Source organism: Notamacropus eugenii, chromosome 5 (genome assembly GCF_028372415.1).
Source record: "Notamacropus eugenii isolate mMacEug1 chromosome 5, mMacEug1.pri_v2, whole genome shotgun sequence".
Taxonomy (NCBI): Eukaryota; Metazoa; Chordata; class Mammalia; order Diprotodontia; family Macropodidae; genus Notamacropus; species Notamacropus eugenii.
This window is the reverse complement of record NC_092876.1, coordinates 399,195,796-399,222,201: the sequence shown is the minus strand read 5'-3', so window position 1 is coordinate 399,222,201 and position 26,406 is coordinate 399,195,796. Positions and strand designations below refer to the sequence as shown.

Sequence of the window (26,406 nt, the reverse complement as noted above, 5' to 3'; positions counted from 1 at the left end):
AATATTAAGACATGTCAAGGCAGTTGGGAGGGTCAAGAAAGCCTTCATATTGGAGATTGTTGTTGTGTTGTTTCAGTTGTATGGAACTCTTCATGACCCCATTTGGGGTTTTCTTGGCAGAGATAGTGGAGTGGTTTGCTATTGCCTCCTCAAGCTCATTTTACAGATAGGAAACTGAAGCAAACAGGGTTAAGTGACTTGCCCAAGGTCACACAACTAGTAAGTGTCTGAGGCCAGATTTGAACTCATGGAGAGGAGCTTTCCTGGCTCCAGGCCCAGCACTCTATCTACTGTACCAGTTGCCTGATATCAGAGCTTACAACCCTTCAAATGACAGTTCTTTGATAGACCCACAATTGAAGCCTTTCTTGTCAAGTGGGACCTATGAAAGCTTGCGCCCTGTTGACGTAGACCTTGAGTAGAACCCCTCTATGTTCTCTCTGTTGACAGACCCATGAAATTCATCATCTGTATGTACATGCACACAGGTTTCAAAAGTACACAGACACTTGACACTCACTAGCTGTGTGACCTTGGGCAAGTCACTTAACCCCAAATGCCTCATCCTGGATCTTCTCCAGTAATCTTGATGAATATCTGGTCACTGGATTCAGATGGCTCTGGAGGAGAAGTGAGGCTGGTGACCTGCACAGCCCTCCCTCACTCAAAACAAGTCAAGTGCAAGTCATGTCATCATTTCTCTGATGGCATGGTCTTCTTCAGCAACGAAGGACATACACACATACATGCTTCTGATTATCTGGTGTATTAGAACTGGTCCCATTACTTTTCTTTTACAAGAATATGTCTCCTCCTTAATTTTCTTTTCCAATACACTTGTTTATCTTTGTATAGTAAGGACCTGGGCTTCTCTTAGTAACAGTCAGGTCTGTTTACTCATATGCCAATCCACATCCATAGGGAAGCGAATGCTAAATGAAATCCTTTAATTCCTTCAAGTTATATTAGATAGATAACCTGGGCACAGATTTCATTCCATTCATTTGCTCCTCCATTGCCAAGTTCATAGTAACAGCTGAGCTACCAGCTTAATAAGAGTAGAAGAAGACATTATCTTTTTTTTTTTTCTGGACAGCTTTATGGATACACTAGGGGCCACCATCCTAGCTTCCAAGACATCTGCTTCTTCAGGTACATTCTGCAGCTTTGCTAGCTCACCACCACTTTTTACTTTGAGTGTCTTTATCATATACTGTTTGGATTAACCTGCTAGAAATTGCTGTGGTTTTTTTTTAAAGGCTACATCTACTCTCTAATTTATCTTACTTTATATAGATCCTTGCTCCTTATCACCACATGCCTGCCTTTGATGTCAAAGGAGCATTGGAATGGACTCAAGCCTTGATTGTTTTCTTATCTTGACTTTCGAGATACAGGGCATTGTGGAAAAAGTGCCAGACTCACAATTAGCAGAACTGTGTTCAAGTCTTGGCCCTCGTGTCAGCTGTTTGACCATGGCCTCGTTATTTTTAATCTGAGAGACTCAGCTTGGAAGATGTGGGTTCAGTTCAACAAATATTTTTAAATACTCCCTGTAAGAGCACTATACTACAAATGAAAGTCTTATGAAGCTAGGGAAATGTTTTTTGGGAAGTGCAGTAAAAAGAATACTGTTTTAAAGGGAGGTATTTTTTTTTCTTTTTCTATTTTTACACAAACATCGGAAGAATCTTTTTTTGCCATGACAGCAACATCTTTGTTAAGTTGGGCCACTTAGGAGTCTGCTGGAGAAAGACACAGAGAGAAGATTAATTAGACTCTTTGGAAAGCACATGATCAAGAATACCTTTAAGAACAAAACAACATTAATTATGATGATCAGTCATGGCCTCAAAGAGATATGAAAATTCACCTGCCTCTTTTGTTAGCAGAGGTGGGGGACTGTGGGTATGTAGTACTGCATAGGCTGCCAGATTCAGTGGATACATAATTTTGCAGCTAATTTTGCTGCAGTGGCCTTTTTTCTCTTTCTTTTTTATCCTTTGTTACAAGGTGAGAGAATATGTTTGGAAATGGTGGTGATATAAAAATAAAAGTTATCAATCAAATACATATTGTTGATCTCAAATATCTTCAGGCCCAACTGAGAACCATAAACTTGTTAGAATGTTAGAGATGAAGAAGAATTAGTGATCTTCTAGTCCAACCTTTTCATTTTACAGATAAGGAAACCAAGGTTCAGAGGTGTTGTGTGACTTGTCTAATGTCATATACCATTTCTTGAATGCAAAACTGTGTCTCTCATAGAAAGTGGAAGCCATATTTTAGAGGCAAGAGGTCTTCACAGTTGTATCAATTTTATTTGCTTAATGTTAAATTGATGTTTTTGAATGATTGAACCACTTGTACAGATTGATCTCTCTGGGCAAAGTATAATGCAGATGAATTTAAGCATAACCTTAAAATACTTTATTTCTTTAACATGAACAAAAACATTAGTACCTTCTTATTACAGTGAATAGAAAGGAGTAAGTATGTAAATAGTGCTTACTATGTACAGGCCCAGTGCTAAGCATTTTCACAAAAATTATCTCATTTGGTTCTCACAAAATCCTGCAAGGTATGTGCAATTACTATCCTAATTTTATAGTTGAGGAAACTGAAGCAAACAGAAGTTTGATGGCTTTCCCAAGAAAACACAGCTATTAAGAGTTGGAGGCTGAATTTGAACTCAGGTCATCCTAACTCCAGGCTTAGAAGTCTAGCTACTGCACCCTTTAATTACCAAACTAGAGCAGAGTGTAGTAAAGGAGAGTAATGTATAATGAGGCAGGAAAATTAGATTGGGACCATGTTATAAAAAGTTTTAAAAGTCAAGCAGGAGTGTATTTTTCAACCCAGAGGCAATAAGAAAACACGAGATTATTTAATAGAATAGTAACATAGTTGAGGGCAGTAGACAGAGTAGCAGACCTGGAGTTGAGAAGAATCATCTTCCTGAGTTCAAATCTGGCCTCAGACACTTACTTACTGGGTGACCCTGGGCAAGTCACTTAATCCTATTTGCCTCAGTTTCCTCATCTGTAAAATGAACCGGAGAAGGAAATGGCAAACCACTCCAGTATCTTTGCTAAGAAAATCCTAAATGGAGTCATGGAGAGTCAGACATAACTGAAAAATTCCTGAACAACAAGTAACATAGTTGAAACGGAATTTAAGGAAAATCACTTAAACAATTATGTATAGAATGGGTCATAGTGTAGACAGACTTGAGGAAAGGAGACTAATCAGAAGGTCAATATAATACTTCAGAGAAGAGGTTTCATTTCCAAGATATATGAGGAACTGATACAAATATATTTTTAAAAGCTGTTTTATAGCTGATAAATGGTCTGATGCAATTCTCAAGAGAAAAAAAATTCTCAAGAAAAAATTGCTATTACATAGCAATGTAAAAAAATGCTCCAGATACCTAATAATTAGGGAAATGAAAATTAAAGCAATTCTGAGATTCCATCTCACATCCATCGCATAGGTGAAAATGACAAATATTGGAGTAATTTGGGGAAACAGACACATTGGCGTACTTTTGGTAGAGCTGTGATTAGGTCCAACAATTCTGGGAAGCAATTTGGAATGATGCTACAACCAATATCTAAACAGTACATGTTCTTTTACCCAGCTAGTCCTCTGCTAGGTCTATAACCAAAAGAGATCAGAGAAAAAGGAGAAGGTCCTTCGAGTACAAAAATATTTCTAGCAGCTCTTTTTTTGCAGAGGCAAAAAATGAAAACTAAGGGAATGTCCATCATTTGGGGAATGACTGAACAAATCATGAATATGAATGGAATGGAATATGATTGTCCTCTAAGAAATGAAGAAAGAAGAGATTTTGGGAAAACTGGGAATGCTTGTTTGCACTGATGCAGAGTGAACTGGGTAGAATTAAAAGAATAATTTATACTATTCCATCAATAACACAAAAATGAATAATTTTGAAAGACAACTCTAATCAACTAATTTAATCTAGAGAACTCGTGAAGAAAGCTACCTACCTCATTATAGAGAAATAATGGCCTAATATGCAGAGAAATTCATTTTTAAATATGACCAATATGAGAACATGTTTTGCTTGACTGAGCATTTGTAATACAGAGGTTTTCTCTCCCCCCACCACAATATCTGCCTCAGGTCTTCTAGACTCCCGGCCTGGAGCTCTATCTACAGCATCATAGGAAACACCTTCTGCAATGCAGGCTGGCACCTTTACTGCTATTTAAAGAGTTGCCCAGAGCCCAGAGTCACATGACTAGTACATGTCAGAGAAGGTCTTCCTGAATCCAAGGTCTGCCTTCTCCACTATGAATTCCTCCTCTTGTAAAAATATAAAGCCTGAAATAAAGGCAGACCTACATATTTGGAGAAGAAGTTTTCATAGATGGACTAGATTAAAATGACGATACTTCCCAAATTAATTTACATACCTAATGTAGCACCAATTACAATACTAAAGGTGTTTTTAAAATATAGAATTAGATAATGAAATTTACATGGAAAAAACACTTTTAAGAATATCAAAGCCCCACCGAACTTTTAAAAACCAATGAAACTACTTTAAGACATTTTACAAAATAATTATCAAGTAGGGAGCAGGATGATACAGTCAAAAGCTCACTGACTTGAGAGTCAGAAGACCCAGGTTCAGATCTAGGTTCTGATACTCCTTGTGTGGTGTTTGCCAATTCACTTAATCTCTCTGAACCTGAGTTTCCACATCTGTTAAAAAAAAAAAAAAGGTATGGGAGGATTGGATTATATGGTCCTTAAAGGCCCTTCTACCTCTAGACTCATCATATATATAACTTTGTTGCATGTATTTGCATATTGTCTTCCCCATTAGATTGTGAACTTTTTGAGCAAGGACTGTCCTTTGCCTCTTTTTGTATCTCTAGAGCTTAGCATAGTGCCTGGTACATAGTAGATACTTAATAAGTAGTTATTGATTGATTGTTTAATAATGAGAAGTAATGTCCTATAAGTTTTTTCCCATCCCCCAATAGAATTTTCAATGTGTCCTTTTAAAGGCAGTACTGTCAACAACAGATGGCTGAAATAGATAGGTCCAGCCTCTCCAAAAGGTAAGGGAGACCCCACCAGCTGTGTGATTCACTCAGTGGATTAACTGACATTGATTTGCTTTCTTTTCTCAGGCAATGGCTTCTATTAAGATAGAGACCATCATGAAGGAAAAGAACCGGATGGGAGAGTGTCCTGTGTGGGATGAGAAGACTGGTCACCTTGTTTATGTGGATATCAATGCACAGAAGGTTTGCAGATGGAATCCAGTCACTGGGGAAGTACAGAGTGTGACCCTGGGTAAGGAGGAGAGGGTGCTCCTTGGGAGAGCTTGGAAGGGCTTTCTAGACTTGTTAATCTGCAGGTATTTCTTTGATAGTGCAGATGAATATAACGCAAGCACAGTGTAAGTGAAAAGAAAATAGAAAAAAATGGCTTCCTATTTCCTAAATAAAAGCTGTTGCTAATAACATTAAGTCCAGATTCTTCTAACTCTCAAGATTTTTTAAAAAATTCTTTTTAACAGTTTCCATCACCTGGCCTCACCTGACCTAGCCAACCTCACTTCTTTATTATTTCCTGCCTTGTACCTTCTCCTTTAATTAACCCAAAGACCTGGGTTCCAACTCTGCTTCAGATACTTACTAGCTGTGTTAACTGTGAACAAAGTACTTCACCAAGATCTGTTTCCTCTTCTATAAAATGGAGTACTTATCTCACAAGGTTGTTGAGGGGAACAATTGAGATGAATGTATACTTTAAAGCATCATCTTAATGTTAGCTTTGTGATGATGATATTCATTATCTATTAAATCTTTGTTTAAGTTCTCTTTATCTAAACTGTCCCTTCCCCTCTCCCTCTTCAAATTCTCCCATCTCTCAAGGTCTCTCAAATCTCATTTCCTCCACAAAGCCTTCCTTGATCACTTCAATCCTATTGAGTTCGTTAAATCAAGTAAAAAAAAAAACAACCCAACAACCATAAGTGTTAATTAACCACCTGTTCTGAGGATACAACAATAAAAGTGAAAAAATCCCTACCCTCATGGAGCTTATATTCTTATATTTAATGCACAGCATATAAACTCCTTGGAGAGCAGATCACACCATTTTTGGCTCTGTACCATCAGAGCCTGGCAAAATGCCTGGTACATAGTAAGTGCTTAATAAATACTGGTGGCTTTACTGATGATTCTTATCCAGGAGACAGCATGTACATGTACAGTCTCATATATAAAACATATACAAAGCAGATACAAGGCAACTTTCAAGGGGGAAAGGCACTAACCCTTGAGAGGACCAGGAAAACTCTCACACAGAAGACGGCTCTTGACATAAGCTTCTAACTCTCCTCTAAACACCAAGGCCACATCTAATCTGTGCCACACAACTGAGCATTTAATTTAATTTTTTTAATTTTAAAAAATTTATTTTTAGTTTTCAGCGTTCACTTTTATAAGATTTTGAGTTTCAATTTTTTTCTCCCTCCCCTCCCCTTCCCAAGACGGCAAGCAATCTGACATAGGCTATACGTGTACAATCATATTAAATATATTTTCACATCAGTCATGTGAAAGAAGAATCAGAAGAAAAGGAAAAAAACCACAAGAAAGAAAAAGCAAAAAAAAGCGAAAATACTATGCTTCAATCTGTATTCATATTCATTAGTTCTTTCTCTTTATGTGGATAATGAGTCTTTTGGACTTGTCTTAGTTTATTGCATTGCTGAGAAGAGCTAAATCTATCAAAGTTGACCATCACATGGTGTTGATGTTACTGTATACAGTGTTTTCTAGGTATCATGAGATTTGGGCTAAATTTTCTTCTTCTTCCCTTTTTATTGGTTTCATCATTGGGTGTTTTTTTTTTTTTAAACTGAGACAACTCTTTTGTCTCATGTAGTTTTCATTTATGATTCTTTGAAATATAGCTCTGAAAAACCAGGCTTTGTTAAGGCCCACCATGATCCAAAGGGAGTTACTTGAGTATGCCTTTTAACCCAAATCACTCTGGCTCTCACGGATGGACCAGTAAGAGATCCCGGCCCAAGCCTCTCTTATTTCTTGTTCAGGTTTTGATGACTCAGAGTGAGTGTAAATAGCAATTGTTTCTATTCTGGCCAAAACCTGGCAAAGACCTTACCTTAAAAAGGCCAGGTTCTCCCACTGCATCAGGGGCCATCTCTAGTTACCTTGACCTGTGTCTTGCCACTAGACTCCGATGACTCTGGATGACTCTGCACAGCTCTGCCTCATTTAACTCCAATTCACATGCAAGTCCAGACATCACCCTCCTGATATCATTTATCATCTTCAAGAAGGAAGGCCAAACAATAAAGCAATAATAGCATCTCTCCCAATTGGATTGTAAGCCTCCTGAGGAGAAAGACTCTTATCTCCTGCTTTCATATTATCCCTGGGCAAAGTACCTACTCAGCAGTTAACTTGTTGGTTGAAAGATCCTTTTCAGAAAATCAATAAGGGTCTGAGACTTGAGTGCAAATTCTTTCTTAGACACTAGCTGTTTGACTCTGAGCAAGTCACTTAACTTGTCTGCCTCAGTTTCCTCAGCTATAAAATGGGGATAATAGTACCTACCTCACAAGGTTATTGTGAAGATCAAGCAACCAACATCTTTCAACCAACAAGTTAACTACTGAGTAGGTACTTTGCCCAGAAATAATTACGAAAGTAGGAGATAAGAGTCTTTCTCCTCAGGAGGCTTACAATTTAGTTGGGAGAGATGCTATTGTACAGCACTTTGCAACATTAAAACTCTACATAAATGCAGTTCTTATTACTGGTAGTGTTGTGCTGTTGAAGAAAGAAAGAGAGCAAGTGTTTGTGAGTCTGTAAAGAAAGCATTAGCAAGTCTTGATGGTGAAATTGGAGGTAGACTTCACCAGAAGGCAATCAAGTTATTGCTTGTTGACCTGTAGGGTAACTTGTACTGTGAATGTAAGTTCTTTGGGAATAGGAATCCTATTATTCTTTGTACTTGAGTCCTCCATATCTAGCATAGTGCCTGGCACACAGTAAGTGCTTAATGAATATTTGTTGATTGGTTGATATTTGAAGGGAGGAAGGGAGCAGAACTTGTTCTGGAAAAAGTCTTGTGTCCTTAATGTGGTGAGGCTTTGCCCACCAGCTTAATGAAGGCTATCTCAAGGAGTGCCACCAAAGATAAAACAAATTCATCATAACTGAAATTGAACAAATTATTGGTTAGAGAATGCTGAAGATGGTCTTTTATTTTGAAAGACTAGCAAGAAGTTTGCTTCTCCATAGAAAAGGGACAGATGTGGAAAAATTGGGACTCTAATTCATTGTTGGTGGATCTGTGAGCTGATTCAACCATCTTGGAGAACAATTTGAAATTATGCTCCAAGTGTTATTAAACTGCTATACCCTTTGACCCCACAATACCACTTTTAGGTCTGTTTCCCAAGATAATTACAGGAACCTGTATATTTTAGAATATTTATAGCAGTTCTCTGTGGTGGTGGAAGAACTGGAAATTGTGGGGATACCCTTCAATTGAGGAATGTCTCAACAAATTGTGGCATATGTTCATGATGTTCATGATATAAGAAATGATGAACTTGATGATTTTAGAAGAACATGGAAAAACCTGCATGAAATAATGAAGGGCGAAATAAGCAGAACCAAGAGTACCTCGTAGATAGTAACAGCAATGCTGTTTTAAGAACACCTTAGAATGATCAGGTCATTCTGACTATTATAAATACCTGGATTAACAGCAAAGGTTCTATGAAGAAAGATGCTGTTTGCAGCCAGAGAACACACACACACACACACACACACACACACACACACACATTTGTGTCTAATGGTAGCTATTTTTAGTGTTTGTTAAAAATCACCTACAAAGCAATCAAATCATAAATGCATTTAACTCAGTCAAGTTTAATTTATGCTTTGGAGTGAGTGTTGAGTTGGGAGAAGTGAATCTGCAGTTCCCTCAGAAAGTCTCAGTTTTACCTTTTATGCTGAACATTTCCCCTCTCAGTGGATAGAGCTCTGAGCCTGGAGTCAGGAAAACCTGAGTTCAAATTCAACCTCAGACACTTATTAAGCTGTGTAACTCTGGGCAGGTTAATTTGCTTTTATTTAATTTGTAATACTATTACATTCAGCATGTATTGACAGAAACTTAAACAAGTTAAACAAACGGTAGTACTAACTACTGTTAAACTCTGCTGGAAGGTTGAGACTTAAAACACTGGAATATAAAATATTTTGTGGAACTGCTGAATAGGCATTGTTAAATTTTATCTAGTCTCTATAAAGGCCAAATAACTTCAAGTTTCATGTCTTCTGGCAAGGCTTGGGCTCAGCCTTTTGTCAGTGGTCATCTTGTCAGATTAAGAAATTTCCTTTACCTCCACTCATCTTTGACTGATGGACCCTGAATCTAACCTCTCCAGCTCACAAGACTGGACCATTTCAGGATCACTATTTGGCCATTTAAAATCAAAGAATCACAAAGTAGACCTGGCAGATAGAGGTTTGGGCTCAAGCTCTTCTAGTTGGGTTCCCTAGTTCTATCTCCCATTGCCATGTAGCAGTGGTCACTATGGGGAGTAGGTGGGTGGAAAAGGGTGACAGGTCTTCATCCTTCCAGCAAGACCATTGAAGGGCACTCACATGCTTTGTAGAAGGGAAGAGAAAGAAAGAAATGAAGGTGGTTCATTCCCTTTTAATGGTCAACTAATCATCAGTTCCTCTGGTTCAGTGACTAATAAAGGGATTGCTTCATCATGTCTAAAGCACCCTTTAGTGCTAAGTCACACATGACTGCCTAAGAGTAGTCAAGAACTTTGTAATCTCTAAGCACAAAGCCCTGAGTAAACACATGTGGTTGGCTGGAATTAGACAGAGAAACCCTGTTCACATTATATGAAACTACTGGTTACAGAAGCATAGTATTAGATAGCATCCTCTCCTGCTTAGACCATATCTGGAGCTTTGTAGCTAGTTGTGGGAACCACAACAAGTGGGAGGTTATCTGGAGAAACACAACCAAAAGAATGAGGAGACTTGGAACCATACAATATAAAGATTGATTGATATAACTAGGAATATTTAATTTGAAAAAGAGAAGACTGAGGAGAAGAGAGAGAGGGGGACATAAATATTTGAAGTTTTATTCAAATATTTTTAAGGATTATCATGTGAAAAAGGGATCTGACTTGTTCAGCTTGGCCCCAGAGGATAGGATTCAAGGATGGAATTATGGGGAGATAAGTCTTTGACTCAATGTAAGGAAAAACTTCCAAACAGGGAATGGGTCCCCAATCATGGGAGATCTTCAAGTGAAAGCTGTGAATGACTACTTTTCCCAGAATCATCAGCAGGAGTTGGACCAGATAGCCTTGCAGAGCACTGCATAATTAGGAGTGATTCTTGTTCTCCACAATCTCTGCTCCTTTGTGTTTCTTGCAGATGCCCGGGTAGGATGTGTGGCTCTCCGAGAGTGTGGGGACTATGTTGTAGCCCTTGGAACCCGGTTTGGCCTCTTGAACTGGGAAAACCAATCAGTGACAACTGTTTCTCATCTTGAACAGGATAAACCAAACAATAGGTTCAATGATGGCAAAGTGGACCCAGCTGGAAGATTTGTGGCTGGTAAGGATGGAAATAGTAATAATGACTCATATTTATACTGTTTCTTAAAGTTACCTCAATACTTTCTTCACAATGGCTCTGTGAGAAAGCTAGTGAAAATATTATCTCTGTTCTACAAATGCAGAAACTGAGTCTCAAAAGAATAAAGCAATTTGTGTCAAAAAATGAATATTATATGCTGAGCTTTGGGCATAAGTCTGTCAGAAACAATTTTTATTTCATTTAATATTATTCCAAGTCCAAACATTTCTAGTTTAGAGACTAGCAAATGTCTGAGGCAAGATTTGAACTCAGAGCCTGCTGACTTACCATTATACCACACTGTCTCTCTCTTTTTTGTTTTTGATTCCCCAGTATCTAGAAAAAAGTAAGTGATTAATAAATGTTGATTGATTGATTTGATCCTTGTAGGTACAATGGCTGAGGAATCTAGCCCAGGAGTATGGGAGAAAGAACAAGGGTCTCTGTATACTCTTTATGCGGATTGCTCTGTGGTGAAGCAGTTAGGCCAGCTGGGCATCTCCAATGGATTGGACTGGTCCTTGGATCACCAAACATTCTACCACATTGATAGCCTAACCTATGCTGTGCATGCCTTTGACTATGACCTACAATCAGGGAAGATCGGTATGAATGTGATCTTATGATCTTTTTTATTTCAATATTCCTGGAATGTCATTCTTATTAAGTCAGTGGGTACAAATAATGTGAACATGAACTTATTCTTCAAGGCAAGGATGGGGAGAAGGGCAGGAAAGTTTGCAAATGGTTCACTTAGAAGAAATAATTCATATGGATGCTAATAAATTTATGGAATTCATTGCCCTAAGAGGTAATTCAAGAAAAATAGAAACAGATTCAAAAATGGTTTTGATAAATTTATAGATTGTAGAACTATGACAGATTATTATGACAACCTACTTTACTTTAGGGTCCATGCATAACCCTTGATGTAGCTACCATAGTACAAACCCTAGCCATAGGACAAACTGTGAAGCAGGTAAATTTTTAAAAACCTAACTAAATTCTATTTTTTTAATCAATGAAAATCTACCATCTCTCCTTTCTACTTCTCCCTCAGAAAGAAAGGAAAACAAAACTGTCACAAACAAGTATAGTGATTTATTGGCTCTCTGGGCCTACCTGATTTAAAATATCCAGTATCCTCAGATTTTCTCTTTCCCTTCCCCTAGTAAAACCTGCTCTTTGACAAGTCTTTTTTTTTTTTTTTTTTTACCTTAGTATGAATTTGTCCATGTAATACTTCCTTTAGGGCTATTTTCATTTTAGGCTTTAATAGTAGAATCAAAGGGTCTCCTCTTTAAGGAATTGTCCCCATTCCCCAAATAGATGGGGAAGATAATTTAGGGCAGAGGAACCTCGCTGATGGCCATGATATAGGTAGCTGCCTTCATAACCAATGAGTAAGGCCATCCTCATTAAAAAGACTGTGGTCATCATCTCCTTAGATGATAACGTTGCTTGGTGTTACTTTGGTATACAGAGCACTGGACTGCCCAGGCTGTGGGTCTCACTTACTATGGCAATACTTGAGTAGTAGGAGCAGGGCTGGGCTTATAGTTAGAAGGCCTGAATTTGAGCTCTGGCTCTATTACTACCTAGCAATTTGAACTTAGTGAATCGTGTTATATTTTAGCAAAGAAGGGTTTTTCTGTTTGTTTGTTTTAATCTGTAAAATGAGGGTTGTGCTAAATAACTTCTAAATTCACTTCTGGGGTTAAAATTCTGTGAGTCTATGTGTGTTCTTTCTTTTATCCGACTAAGACAACTGGTTTACCAAGATAGCAATGGAAAATTCACAACTCCCATTGTTATGAAACAAAGCAAAGAATATTGCTTTGATGTGTTGTTACAGAGCTTAAGATTGGGATCAGTGGTCATGCTTTTCTGAATAATATTCTTTGACTCGGTCTGTATTTGCTGTTTACTCTTCGTTGGTACACACTGGTTTATTGTATGATAGATGCTTGTTAAATTGAATAGAAGAATGACTGAGACTAGTGTTGTAATCTCTGTTCCTGGGGCAGCTGGGGCTGGTGGATCATATGATTTCTGGAGTTCTGAATTACAGTGGGCTAAAGCTGACTGAGTGTCCACACCAAATCTGGCACCAATATGGTGAACTCCTGGGGGCTCACTCTTTGTGGAAGAGTGAGAAGATTCAAGTCAGAAGGTCAAGGCATCCATGCCAAAGAGCACTGAGATTATGCCTGCAAATGGCTGTTGAACTTCTAGGCAAGGTGAGGTAAAGAGAAAGACAGAGAAAGGAAGGGAGAAAAGAAGGAAGGAAAGAAGGAAGAAAGGAAGGAAGGAAGGAAGGAAAAAAGGAAGGAGGGAAAGAAGGAAGGAAAGAAGGAAGGAGGGAGGGAAGGAAGGAGGGAAAGAAGGAAGGAATGAAAGAAGAAAGGAGAGAGGGAAGGAAGGAAGGATTGTCAGTGAGTCAGCCAATAAACATTTATTAGGTTCCTACTATATGCCAAGAATTGTGCTAAGCCTTGGGAATACAAAGAGAGATTTAAAAAATGGACCCTGCCCTGATTGTATCTCACAGTCTAACAGGAGAGACAAAACATACCTGTAAAAAGTTAAACAACCATGCAAGGACAATAGGACAACTTAACAATAGGAAAGATGCCAGTTTTATTCTTTATGCAATGGAGAGCCCTTGAAGCTTTTAGAACAGGAATAACATAATCAAAATGTCTTGTGTCTTGGGAAGATGATACAAATTAATTAAAATTTTATTTCAGAAAAATAATGAATGAAAAAAAGCATTTATTAAATGCTTACTATATGCAAAGCACAATAATCTTCAAGTAACTTGCAGGATAAATTGAATAGGACTAAAGCTGGGGGCATAGGGAGACTCATTTCAAGACTAGTTTTAAAAAAGTCTGAACTAGAGGGTAGTAGTGGAAATGAAAGAAAGCTTTTGTCAAAGAATAGTTTTGTCAAAGTAGCTTTAGGGGAAGGTATGAAAAAGGAGGAATAAAAAATGACTGAGATTTCAAGCAGCAGAGACTGGGATAATGGTGGTATGAGAACAGAGGAAGGAGTAAGAAAATGGAGCAAAATCTTACGCTTTCAGCACTTAGATTGAAGTCTATCTTGAAGATTCTTAACAATCATTCTTTGCCCTATTCCTCTATCCAGATTCTGTCTCTGAGAAAACTATAACCTAGCTCATTTTAGCTCTACCTAGAGGTATTAGACTTCACTCGTAAACAATTACAGTTTTCCAATAAGCATCAAAACATAGATTATTTTTTCAGGAAAGTAATTGACATTGAAGAGACTATAACTCCTACTCTTTGGTGAGGCAATAGGAATATATTTCACTTCCAAAGAGTTACCCATCTTCCTCCAAGCTGATTCATCCTCAGTCTCCTTAAAAGACTCACAAGACCAAATGGAATGAATCGCAATCATTTTAAAAGAACAAGTGATCCACCATACACCAAGATAAGCAATAAATGATTTAGATATAGAAGAGGACAGCATAAATAAGAGGAATGTGGGAGAAATTGCCTGCTAGATCTGTGGATGGGGGAGAGTTCATAACCAAATGAAAGATAGGCTCAAAGAAGGTAAATGAACAATATTGATTCATAAAATTTAAAAAAGTTTTTGCACAAATAAAACTATTGCAACTAAAATTAGAAGAGAAGCAAGAAATTGGGGGAAATCTTGGCAACAAATTTCTCTGGCAAAGGTCTCATTTATCAGGGAACTGAATGAATTTTATAGGAATGAGAGCTATTCCTTAATTGATAAATGGTCAAAGGATATGCATAAGTAGTTTTCAGAAAAAGAAACCCAAGTTATGAATAACTATATGAAAAAATTTTCTAAATCATTAACAACTAGAGAAATACAAATAAAAACAACTCTGAGGTACCATCTCACACCTAGCAGATTGGTTAAAATGACAGAAAAGGAAAATGACAAATGCTAGAGGAGTTGTGGGAAAACAAGTGTTTTAATACACTATTGGTAGAGTGGTCCAACCATTCTAAAAAGCCATTTGTAACTATGCCTCAACAGCTATCAAACTATGAATACCTTTTATCCACTAGTAGGTCTATACCCCAAAGAGGTATGGGAGTGGACATAGTAAGAAATTAGTTCATGGAAACAGACCTTGAGGGATATGGAACAGTGGTGTTAGTATTGAACTCTGAGTCAATGATGCAGTGGTCAACAAAGATAATTCAATTTTAGGTGCGCTCATGGAAAGTATAGTTGTTAGAATTAGGGAGGTGAAAGTCCTGTTGTACTTTGTCCTGGTTAGACCACATCTCAAGTGAAATGTTGGGATACCAGACTGGAGAAGGGACATAAATGAGTGTGAAATAAATCTGGAGAGTGACCAGGATAGGAAGAGAGCCCCAAACCATGCCATGTAAGGACCAATTAAAGGTATTGGAAATTAATTAGGAGAAAAGAAATTAGGAAAGAAAGAAGTTTGAAGAAAGAAATATGTCTTCAAGTAACAAAGATAAGTCACCTGAAAGAGGAAACATTCTTTCTCTTATTTGGTCTCAGAGGGTGGAAATTATAGGGAAGGTGGAATTTGACTCAGCAGTAAGGAAAACAGTTTCCTAATAATTAGGACTATCCCAAAATGACACTGGCTGCTATGAAAGGTGGTAAGTTTCCCATCACTGGAGGTGTTTAAATGTAGGTTGATACTGTCAGGGTTATTGTAAATGGGATGAAATTGGAATGAAATGAGATGCTAGAAATCTAGCTAACAGTTAACAAAAGGAGATTTACTTTGCCATAGCAGAAGGACATTCAGAGCAAAGAAGATGTGTTCATTCAGGATAAATCATTGATTCAACAGAGTATACCTGATGATTTGTGGTTATAAGCTTTAGTATCCCAAGCCTTCAAATCTCAAGGACAGTTTCCATACTTTTTAAGGAAAATCTAGCCTGCATAGAGGTATGGGGGTGGCACTTAGGACTTTTCCCCAAGATAGTCGGACTAACTTACCTCCGAGGCCCCTTCTAACAATGAGATTTTATAAGTCTATACTTTTATAAAAATCCCCATCCTTGCTCTCCTTTTGTAGCGAATAGAAGGCTTCTCTATAAGTTGGAAGAGGAAGAAAGAATGCCTGATGGTATGTGCATTGACATTGAAGGGAAGTTGTGGGTGGCCTGCATTGATGCTGGAAGAATAATACGCTTGGACCCTGAGACAGGTAAAATATTGCAAATGAAATTCTGAAATTTTTTTGTCAAGGTACGAGATTGTTTTTGGAATGGGCTATAGGCATTTCCAGTAGGAAGTGACATGCTAGCCTACTGACTTGAGACAGAAATAAGATAATAGTCACAGATTTGTCAAATCATGCTTGCCCTCACTACTCCTGTAGTCTTTCATTTTTCTTGTAGAAATTACTCATGATAGTTTGTCTTCCTATATGGAGCAACGTCCCTCAAAAGTCACAAACAAAATGATTTTCACATAAATCTGATCAAGTTTTAAATTCAATAATGGATACAGCTATTGTTTTTGCATCTTCAGCGAATATTTATTAAGCATCTATTATGTGCAAAGTATTATAATGATAATAAAAACCAGGGGTATACAGGGTATTCACACGTCTGGGGTGAGGGCTTGCCAAACCCTTTTTAGAGGTGCTCATTCACCTTTGGTGTCTATGTGGCACTCAGCTCACACTCAGCTGTAGTATGTGCAACAGCCATACCCAGGTAAAACCATCTTGGCAGATGGACTAAACCAGACTGAGGGTAACTGATAGACCTCAAACATGTGGGTGAATTAGAATGTGAGTTAGTTGGGATGTCTACCCCAAACATGTAGATTGGGGGAGGAGTATGAGAAGTGTAAATTGAAGTGTTAATGGAGCAATGGATTGTTGGAAATGTAGGAGTGTGAGAAGTCAGTGCTGGAAACAGAATTATAGTTCTGGCACCATATTTTAAGGACATTAAATAGACTGGAGAGAACTCAGAAGGGAGCAACCAGAATGGGAAGGACTTCGAATGGATGTCATAGGATAACTAACTGAAAGAACTGGACATACTTAAGCCTGGAGAAGAGATGATTCAAGGGAGCCATGGCAGTTGTGTTTAAGTGTCTAAAAGACTATCATGGGAAAGACAGATTAGACTTGTTCTGTTTGACTCTAACAGACAATGGTAGAAGTCACAAAGAGGAAAATTTGTGCTTGATGTTAGGAAAAATTCCCTAACAACTCCACCAGTTCATAGAGGAAAGTGCTGCCTCATTGAAAGTTTTCAAGAAGTTGCATAATAGCTAGCACTTCAAGGTTTGCAAAGTGTTTTACATACACGATCTCATTTGATCTTCATGCTAACCCAGGGATGTCAATGTTTTATCCCCATTTTACAGATGAGGAAACTAAGGTCAAGAGAGGTTAAGTGAATTTCCTAGGGGTTACACCACTAGTAAATATCCGAGGCAAGAACTGAAGTCAGATCCTCCTAACTTCAAGTCTATCCTCTATATCTATTGTACCACCTAGCTGCCTGGATGACCACTAGTTAGGTTCAAGATAGTGGAGATTGCTTTGGGGTATGGGGTAGGTTAGATGTCCAGTGGGATCCCCTTCAAATTTCAGACTGAGGGTAACTGATAGGCTTCAAACCTCTGGGTGAGTTAGTTAGACTCTTTGATTCTGTGAATTAATCTGGGGAAGTCATCTCCATAAAAGTGATCATTGAAATATTGGGACCAGATTAGATTGCCAAGGAAGAGAAGACAAGGTGAAGACAAAACCTTAGGGAACATGAGGAAGCAAGAAATACTTCTCAAAATACAAAATTTACATTTTGAAAAGAAAGAGTTAAGGAGTCAAGAAAGGAGATGTAGAATGAGCAATATGAGGAGATGCAGGATAGGTTAATGTAAGTAATGGAAGCCAAGGGAAAAGAGATTATTAAAAAAAAAAAATATGGTGGCCAGGAGCGTCAACTGCTATGGAAAGGATGAGGAGGACAGTTGTATCAATTCTGACAAAATTTTAACAATGATAAAATGAAGACTTTTTAATAAAGTGAATGATCACCCCTAAGTTCATCTGTATTGTATGCTTGCATTTTTGTATATGGAGTTATAAAAATTGGGACTAACACATTTACTTTGCCATCTGGTTGTATGCATCTGAGTCACTTTGTTTTAGCTTTAGCAATGCAGGAACTAGAAAAGAGCATTCAGATGGTTTTCTCATCTTGTAACTAGCCACAGGCTTGGAACTTTTGTGCATATAGATTCCCTTATTTTCCATGTTTTGAATTATGTGTGTTCGTCCTTCGTTGCCAAAGAAGACCATGCCATCAGAAAAATGATGACATGCAATCTTTCTTGGATGTCTTAAAGCAAAGGCTTAAAAGGTGTGTTATAGAGGGGTTTCTCATTTGGATTTAAGTTAATCAACAAGAATTTATTAAATGTCTATTGTGTGCCAGGCACTATGCCAGGTGCTGACATAAATAAGTAGAATGAAGCAATCTTTACTTGCAATGACTTTCCTTTACCTCCTAATTATACCTCAGCCCCAGAGAGGCTTAAATGACTTGGCCATGTTCACAGAGCTAACATGAGATCAAGAGTTTGGGATCAAACCCAATTCTCTTCCGACTCCAAGTCCCGAGGTCTTTCCAATACGTTATATTACTTCTCTAAACACTAAAATGCTAAATATTAAATGCTTCCCTCAGTATTTATGACCATGGTTAAGTCTTTCTTAGTTGTAGCCACAATGTTATGGTTTTGAATGGAGATTCTTCCCATAGGAAAATTCTTCTTGAAGGTGGAAGAGGTGGTACCAGGAAGGATGCCTTACCTCATAAAAAACTTCTCCCCCATCTGCTCTCTGATGCCCAAAATTCCTTTAATGGGGGAGAAATCCTTACATTCTGCCACTAACAATACAGCTTAAATGCAAATAACAATAATACATTTATATGGTTCTTTCTTGCAGTATATAAGTAAATATATATTTATTTATACCTACTCTGTAAATGAGGACGCTAGGGTTTAGAGAGGTTACAAGGCTTAACCATTATGTTATATTTATATAAAATAATAAATTTATATTTTATATATTTACCTATAAATACTTATAAATGTAATATATTTATATATAATACATATAATTTTTATATAATAAACATTTATTTTTTTTTTGTATTATAACCAAAAGGTGCCAGATCTTGCATTTGACCTTGGGTCTTCTGTCTCAAAGTTCAGCATTCTTTCTGCTATTCCGTATTTCCCAAGAGAGGGTATATGGACTTAAATTTATACTAGGGTATAATAGACTGATATTGAAAGCAGGTTGTGATAACAGGGAAAGAGAAGAGACCATAGCATACAGGGTCCAGAAAGATGTACAAGATAATAAAGAGGATGGGAAAGGGTATATAAAGGGAGAGATTGTGCAACTAAAACAGAATTTGCCTACCCCACAATTTTGCCAAAGGCTGACCTTAATATCAGGGAAATGAAACAAAAAAATTTAAAAGCCTAGGATGTTGTTTTGCTTTTCTGATAAGCAACCTGCTAGGGAGGAATAAGGAAATCGTTATTACTAAGTTTTTCAAAGCAGAAACCAAAACAAGGAATGTTTTACTTCCTGAGTAGTAAGTGATGCAACCTGGTAGATAATATGATGGACTTGGAAGCTTGGGACATGGGGTCAACTCCTTTTTTTTTTTTTTACGTTCATTTATTTTCAGTTATCAATATTCACTTAAATAAGTTTTAAATTTTCTCCCCCTCCCCAAGACAGCATGCAATCTGATATAGGCTCTACATATACATTTTTATTAAGCATATTTTCACATTAGTCATGTTGTATAGAAGAATTATAATGAATGGGAGGAATCATGAGAAAGAAAAAAACAAAACAAAATGAAAAAAGAGAGCAAATAGTATTCCTCAATCTCCATTCAAGACTCCCTATTTCTTTCTCTGGATGTGGATGACATTTTCAATCATGAATCTTTTGGAACTGTTTTAGGTCCTTGCATTGCTTGGGGTCAACACTTATCTCAAACAATTGCTGGTTGGGTGATTATAGAATCTAACACTCAACCAACTAGCCCAGAGATGTCAAACTCCAATAGAAAGAGATCCCTGACACATGTTGTCTTAGAAAACCACAAATTAACATTATCTATGTTGTATTATATTTTTACTTGTTTTGTTAAACAATTCCCAGTTACATTTAATGTGATTCAAGCCATACTTGGAATGGGCTGCTTGTGGTCTACACACAGGAGCTTAGCATCTCTGCATTATACTATCCTGCCTCATTTTATTATCATACCATGAATTAAAAAGCTGATTTCAGGGTATTTCTTTTGCAGCTTGCCTTGGGCCCAAGGGCTAGTTATAACCCTATACAAATGTGAGCTGTTTCCATTAATTTTTATAGGAAAAAGACTACAGACAGTGAAGATGCCCACGCCTAGGATAACATCCTGCTGTTTTGGTGGCAAGGACTACTCTGAACTCTACGTCACATCAGCTTCTGATGGCTTGAGCCAAGAAGAACTGACAAAAGAACCCCATGCAGGAGAGATTTTCAAGGTATTAGACTGTGGATCCTTTTACTCCTCTGTTTATACAACAAAATGGGCCACTGGCTGGGCTCTTATAAAAAAATGTACTTTATAAACCTTAAAATGCTATATAAATATGAAGGCAACAAATATTTATTTAGCTCTTATTACTTAGATTATTGGGCAGCTAGGTGGTACAGTGGATAGAGTACCAGGGCCTGGAGTCAGAAAGACCTGAGTTCAAATCCAGCCTCAGATACTTACTAGCTATATGACCCTGGGCAAGTCACTTAACCCTGTTTGCCTTAGTTTCCTCATCTGTAAAATGAGCTGGAGAAGGACATGGCAAACCACTCTAGTATCTTTACCAAGAAAACCCCAAATGGGATAATGAAAAGTCAGATACAACTGAACGACAATGGCTCACATTATTATTATGTAAAAGATAATAATACAAAAAATAATATTCATATTCCTAAGATGATTTAGGAATCTCTGATAACTCCCCAGAAGAACTTGGCTAGAGCACATTTATACTCTCCACCAAAAAGAAGGTTATTGAACTAATGATTAGTATAAATAATCTTTCATGGGAAATGTTTAAACTCCTTAATATATGTATTAACTCTGAATAAATAATATTAGGGATAGGGATGGGTGGTAGATCTGTGATATAACTGGTATAGAGAACTATTAGGGGAAGAAACTTCTGATGTCAATACAATTCAACACCCCTGCAACTAATAGTCTTAGAACTTAGACAATCTCCTACAGCAATAAGAAGTTAAGTGATTTGCCCAGGATCACATCAACAGTCTATGTTGAGATTAAAGTTAAAACCAGATTTTACTACCTCTGAGATGAGCTCTCTTCTCATATTATTAGTAATACAGGTTTAGATTCTGAAACCCAAAGCATCCATTTCACAAAAAATCTACTTGCTTTTAGTTAACAACCAAGTAAGCACATCTTGAGTAAAAAGATGCTCTGTGAAACCCAAAAGGTTTCTTGGATAGTATTCTTGCCTATGAGTTAATTTATTCATCATAATGGATATGCCAGAAATTTTCCAAGACCCCATAATATTATACTGTATTGCTGATGATAAAGCTATAGTTCTTTTTGAAGTATTATCTATTTTACACTTTTTAATTAATCACATGGATAGACCTTCTTCTACTTCATGTAGATTTCATTTGAATGAGTGAGTCAAGGGGATCATCACATAGTAGATAGAGGCCAGTCTGTAGTAAGAAAGACTCATCTTCCTGAGTACAAATGTGACTTCAGACAGTTCCTGGCTGTATGATCCTGGGCAAATCACTTAACCATTTGCCTTAGTTTTCTCATCTGTAAGATGAGCTGGAGAAGGAAATGGCAAATCATTCCAGTATCTCTACCAAGAAAACCCCAAATGGGGTCACAAAGAGTCGGAAATGACTGAAAAATGACTCAACAACCACAAAAAAAAACCCAATAGGAGATGCTTTAGAAGACATTGTTTGGTGTTTTTCTAAATTTTTTTTGCTCTCTTGATAATGATAATAATTAGGATTTATATAGCACTTTCAAATTTTCCAAAGCACTTTGCAAATATTACCTCATTTTATCCTTATAACAATCCTAGTGGGTAGGAGGGGTCTAGTATTATTCTCAGAAACTGAGGTGTCATTCTTGTACCCCAGGAGTAGGCAATGACTTTTTTATCCATTTAACAGATGTTCTTTGGGTGTTTGCTCCTTACATAGCATTGGGATGAGTGCCAACTATGATACAAAAGAAATGTTAGAGGACATGGTATCTGCCCTCAGTGTCTAATTCAGTTTTTGGAAGCAAGAGTTTCCAATAGAAAAAAAAAATTAGGTAACAGTGGAAGGCAGAATGGGATTATCCAGAAAAAGGACACAGGCCATTAATGCTCTTATAATTCAAAGAAGGAGCTCATTGCAGACTGACCTTGCATGGAAGTCCTGATGCATAGGATGAGATTTTGATCAGTTGTGCTAGTTTCTTCTCCCAAGGAAAAACATTTTTTTTTTTTGGAAATATGCCCTTTGGTCTAAGTAGCAAAGTATCTTGAATTGAAGATTTTTCCTTTATCTCTGTGCTTTTGTTCTGATTGTTTTGGAAATACAAGACTAATAAACATCACAGGTGGGATTTGAACTCAGGTCTTCCTGACACTAGGCCCAACATTCTATTCACTAGTCCAGCCAGCAGCTCATGATGTCTGAATACTGATTATTCAACACTGAAAAAAGAAGGCAGTGAAGGACTCTTAGAAAAAGAGTTTTTAATCATTTTTTTTTCAGCTACAGTGGCTCACAAATAAAATGCCTGATTCTTTTTTTTTTTCCTGGGGATTCCATTTTCCAGTGAGGCAAATTCAGATTTATTGAGAGTCAGGTGTCTTGCCAGCTAAGAAAAATGCCTATTGTTCAAGCTAAGTTGCTTCTGATATACAGCAGTGGGTCACATACATCATTTCTGGTATCAATTGTGTCTTTGGCTTTAAAATCAACACATTATTCCCTGTCATGATTTCAAAGAATCAAAGGAGATGGAAATGATTTACATTTTAATCTGTTTTATTCTAACAGGTAACTGGCCTGGGTGTGAAAGGAATCCCTCAGTATTCCTTCGCAGGTTGAACACCCACAGGTCACAAAAACTTCACCAAGAAGTCTTCCACCCTTCAGAGGGATTTGAACCTGTTACACAATCCTTCGTTGTACTTAGCTCTGGACTTGTATTCTACGTCTCTCGTGGCTCCTAAACAGACTTAGCCAATAATGATATATACGTTATGCTAAGAGCTTTTCCCCCAGTTATATTCTTCTTTACTTTTTATTGTTTTTCTTTGCTATCCCAATATGCATTTGTGTTCAGTTGTAGGCATGTATAAGAATGTAATATTCAAATGCTATCTCTATGTAGTACTGTGCACAATTTCCATGTAACAGATGATTTCTTTATGAAAGATTTATGGAGGGTCATGGACAAAAGTTGTATGAGATGAGAGTCCATCTAGCTTTCCACTAGAACATCAAGGTTTATGTAGCACGGGCATTTTGGCATCTTCTCTGCTGCTGCAGCCATGTCACCCAGCAAGACCAGTGAAACTCCAGATAGGATTAAAGAAATTAATCCCTGTAAGTGTGGGACTTTGCCCTGGATTGAGCAATCTTGATTGGTGAGTGAATGAAAACTCATCTCAACCCACTGTATCTAGCTGGCTCCATATCACCTCTAACATTCCATCTACCCATCTACCAAGAAAGACACTAGGGCCAACCTACTACCGATATCTTGCCTTACTGCCCACACACACTCTCACATCATGCTCACCTCCTTACTCCATTTTACCTCTTGCCCTTATTATGGAAACAATAGTCAAATAAAACTACCATTTCCACTGGAAAGAATGTGACCATCCATTGCCCATTTCCCTCATCCACCCAATTCTATTGCTTTCTTAAGCCAAAGTTGTCTACTCTAGCCTCAACTTCCCTACATGAGTTATATTCCCCATAAAATGTAAGCCTCTTGAGGGTAGCGACTATCTCACTTTTGTATTTGTATCCCCAGTGCCTAACACTTGATATTGATTGATTATAGATTAAATCATCAATCAACTTGTTGAATGATGAATGTGTGATTGAAGTGTGAATGGGTTGGGATTTCCCATTGGTGAGATCACGTATCCATTGAATAACTGAAAAATAAATCTACTAAACCCATCTACTACTGTAGTATGCTTGAATTCTTATATGAGTGTGTGTATGTGCTCATATATGATATGACTATAAATTAAGGACCATGCCTATTTTTTCTGCCCTCAGCCTCATATTGCAAATCACATTTTTTCCATAGAATGAATGAAATAATTATGGATTGCATTCCAAATAAGTCAGATATATTGTTGTCTAGACCTCTGATTTCCAGATGTAGGGAATTCCCAGCTACTTCTCTGCACTTTATCATCCTGGAGAATTGCCAGGGTATTGAGAGGTTGAGTGACTTGCCAACAGGCATGTATCCAATATGTGTCAGGGGCAAGACTCCAACTAGATCTTCTTGACTCTACGCTGCCCAAAAGTAGGATCAATAGTATGTTGTAAAGGCAAAAATACAGCAACTGTACACTACCACAATACTTGGAGAACATTCAACTCCCTTATTTTATAAGTAATGAAAAGGAGTCCTGAGCAGATTAAAGGTCCTTCCTCAAGGTTCTTTAACTGTGTACCAGAACTAGAAGCCAGGGCTTCTGATTTTCATAGGCCCATTCATTCTTTTTCTTTTTTTCCCTTAATGTCTTAATGCCTTTTATTCTAATATCATTGTCATTCCTGACAGCTAAGTGACATAGTGGATAGAGCTCTGAACCTGGAATCAGTAGGACTTGAGATCAAATCTGACCCTCAGACATTAACTGTGTGACCCTCGGCAAGTTACAACTTCTGCCTCAGTTTCCTCAACTGGGGATAATATTGGCATCTACTTCCCAGGGCTTTTATGAGGATCAAATGATATAATATTTGTAAAGTGCTTAGTATAATGCCTGGCACATAATAGGTGCCTAATAAATGCTTATTTCCTGCACCTCCTCTCCTTTCTGGATATGCACTATTATCGAGGCAGTTTGAACAGTAGAAGAAACATTGACTCTGGATTCAGAATGTTTGCTATTTGTGTGACTGTGGGCAAGTCCCTTAATATTATCAGACCTCAGTTTCCTAGTCAGTTAAAAAAAATAAGAGTTGGATAAATAGCCTCTGAATTCTCTTTTAGTTCTAATGTATAATTCTATGATGCTTAATTTCTTCTTTCCTTCCTATTCCACATTGCAATTGAAAGGCAGCTAGGTAGTGCAGTGGATAGAGCACCAGTGCAGGAGTCAGGAGGACCTGAGTTCAAATGTCACCTCAGACACTTGACACTCTCTAGTTGTATGACCTTGGGCAAGTCACTTAAGCCCAAATGCCTCTTCCTGGGTCATCTCCAGTATCCTGATGAATATCTGGTCACTGGATTCAGATGCCCCTGGAGCAGAAGTAAGGCTGGTAATCTGCACAGCCTTCTCTCATTCAAAACAAAGTCAAGTGCAATCATTTCTGTGATGGCATGGTCTACTTCCGCAACAAAGGACGAACACACATTGCAATTGAACCTTTCCTTGTAATAATGATAAACAATTAAACGAAAACAACAGAAATACTGTCTTGCATTTTAAGCAACATTGTTGTTGTCTGTCCTTTGTTCTTGAAAAGGACCATGACATCAGTAAAGTGATACCATAATTTGCATGTGAATTGGATTTAAGCTTGGGAGGGCTGTGCAAAGTCACCAGTTGCCCTGTTGTTCCCCCACTTCTCCTCATTATCTGTTCTTTAAGAGCAAGATTGGTTATTCCAATTACCTAGTTTAACTTCATGGTATAGCATGGTAACCTGAAAGTTTGGTTAAAGGAGGTAAACAGGCTAGGTGATATGTAAATTCATATTGTTTATTCCCTTAAAGTTAGCTAAAGTCAGCAAACTTGTATGGACAAGGAGTCAGAGTGTGAATTCTGACTGTCTGATAAAAGAATAACTAGCCTTAAGTATGTTTTAGAACAACCCCAACTTGGAGTCTCTATGTCACTCAACTTTATGATCTCCATATATGTTTAACCATATTATAAGAAAGGAATTTTCTTCACTGAATAGGTGGTGAATACAATAAGATAAGACAGTTGACAAAGGGTTGATTGTAATTATGACCCAGAATATCTGTTTTCTTTACCATTAACATGCCATAACATAGTATGTGTCCAAAAAATACTAGGATAAGAAAAAGTCTCATTATGCAATAAGTATCTCATCCTTAATGACCATAAACAGAAAAAAAACATATTCTTAAGTCAGACCCATCTGGCCTCATAGGAAGAGGGATTCTCTGAGTTTGCTCAGAGAAGGAAGTATTTGTTAGGCCGAGGTGCTTCTTCTGGTTGACTAGTTCAGGCTCTGGCTCTTACTGAGGTTATCAGGCAGAAAGAACATTGACTCTGGATTCTAAGGACCTCGGGTTCAAAACATGACTAATACTACCTGTGTGACCTTGGGCAAATTACTAAAGTTCCTTTGTCTGTAAAA

The 26,406-nt window shown here is 37.6% G+C and overlaps 1 protein-coding gene across 2 annotated transcripts in view; it reads left to right on the top strand.

Annotated features, from left to right (window-relative positions):
* The window catches only part of LOC140506885 (regucalcin-like), a 58,149-nt gene extending 34,136 nt beyond the window's left edge, over positions 1-24,013 (top strand). Inside the window, exons 2-7 of one of the 2 annotated variants that reach the window (XM_072614516.1) lie at positions 5,172-5,337; positions 10,503-10,685; positions 11,097-11,312; positions 15,784-15,915; positions 20,143-20,297; positions 22,870-24,013. In XM_072614516.1, the coding sequence (XP_072470617.1) occupies positions 5,175-5,337; positions 10,503-10,685; positions 11,097-11,312; positions 15,784-15,915; positions 20,143-20,297; positions 22,870-22,920 (900 nt within the window). In that variant the 5' untranslated portion in view covers positions 5,172-5,174 and the 3' untranslated portion in view covers positions 22,921-24,013. Of the gene's footprint in view, positions 1-5,171; positions 5,338-9,800; positions 10,319-10,502; positions 10,686-11,096; positions 11,313-15,783; positions 15,916-20,142; positions 20,298-22,869 lie in introns of those variants that run through there. The other variant, XM_072614517.1, reaches the window with a different exon arrangement.
* Positions 24,014-26,406: the final 2,393 nt, after the last annotated feature.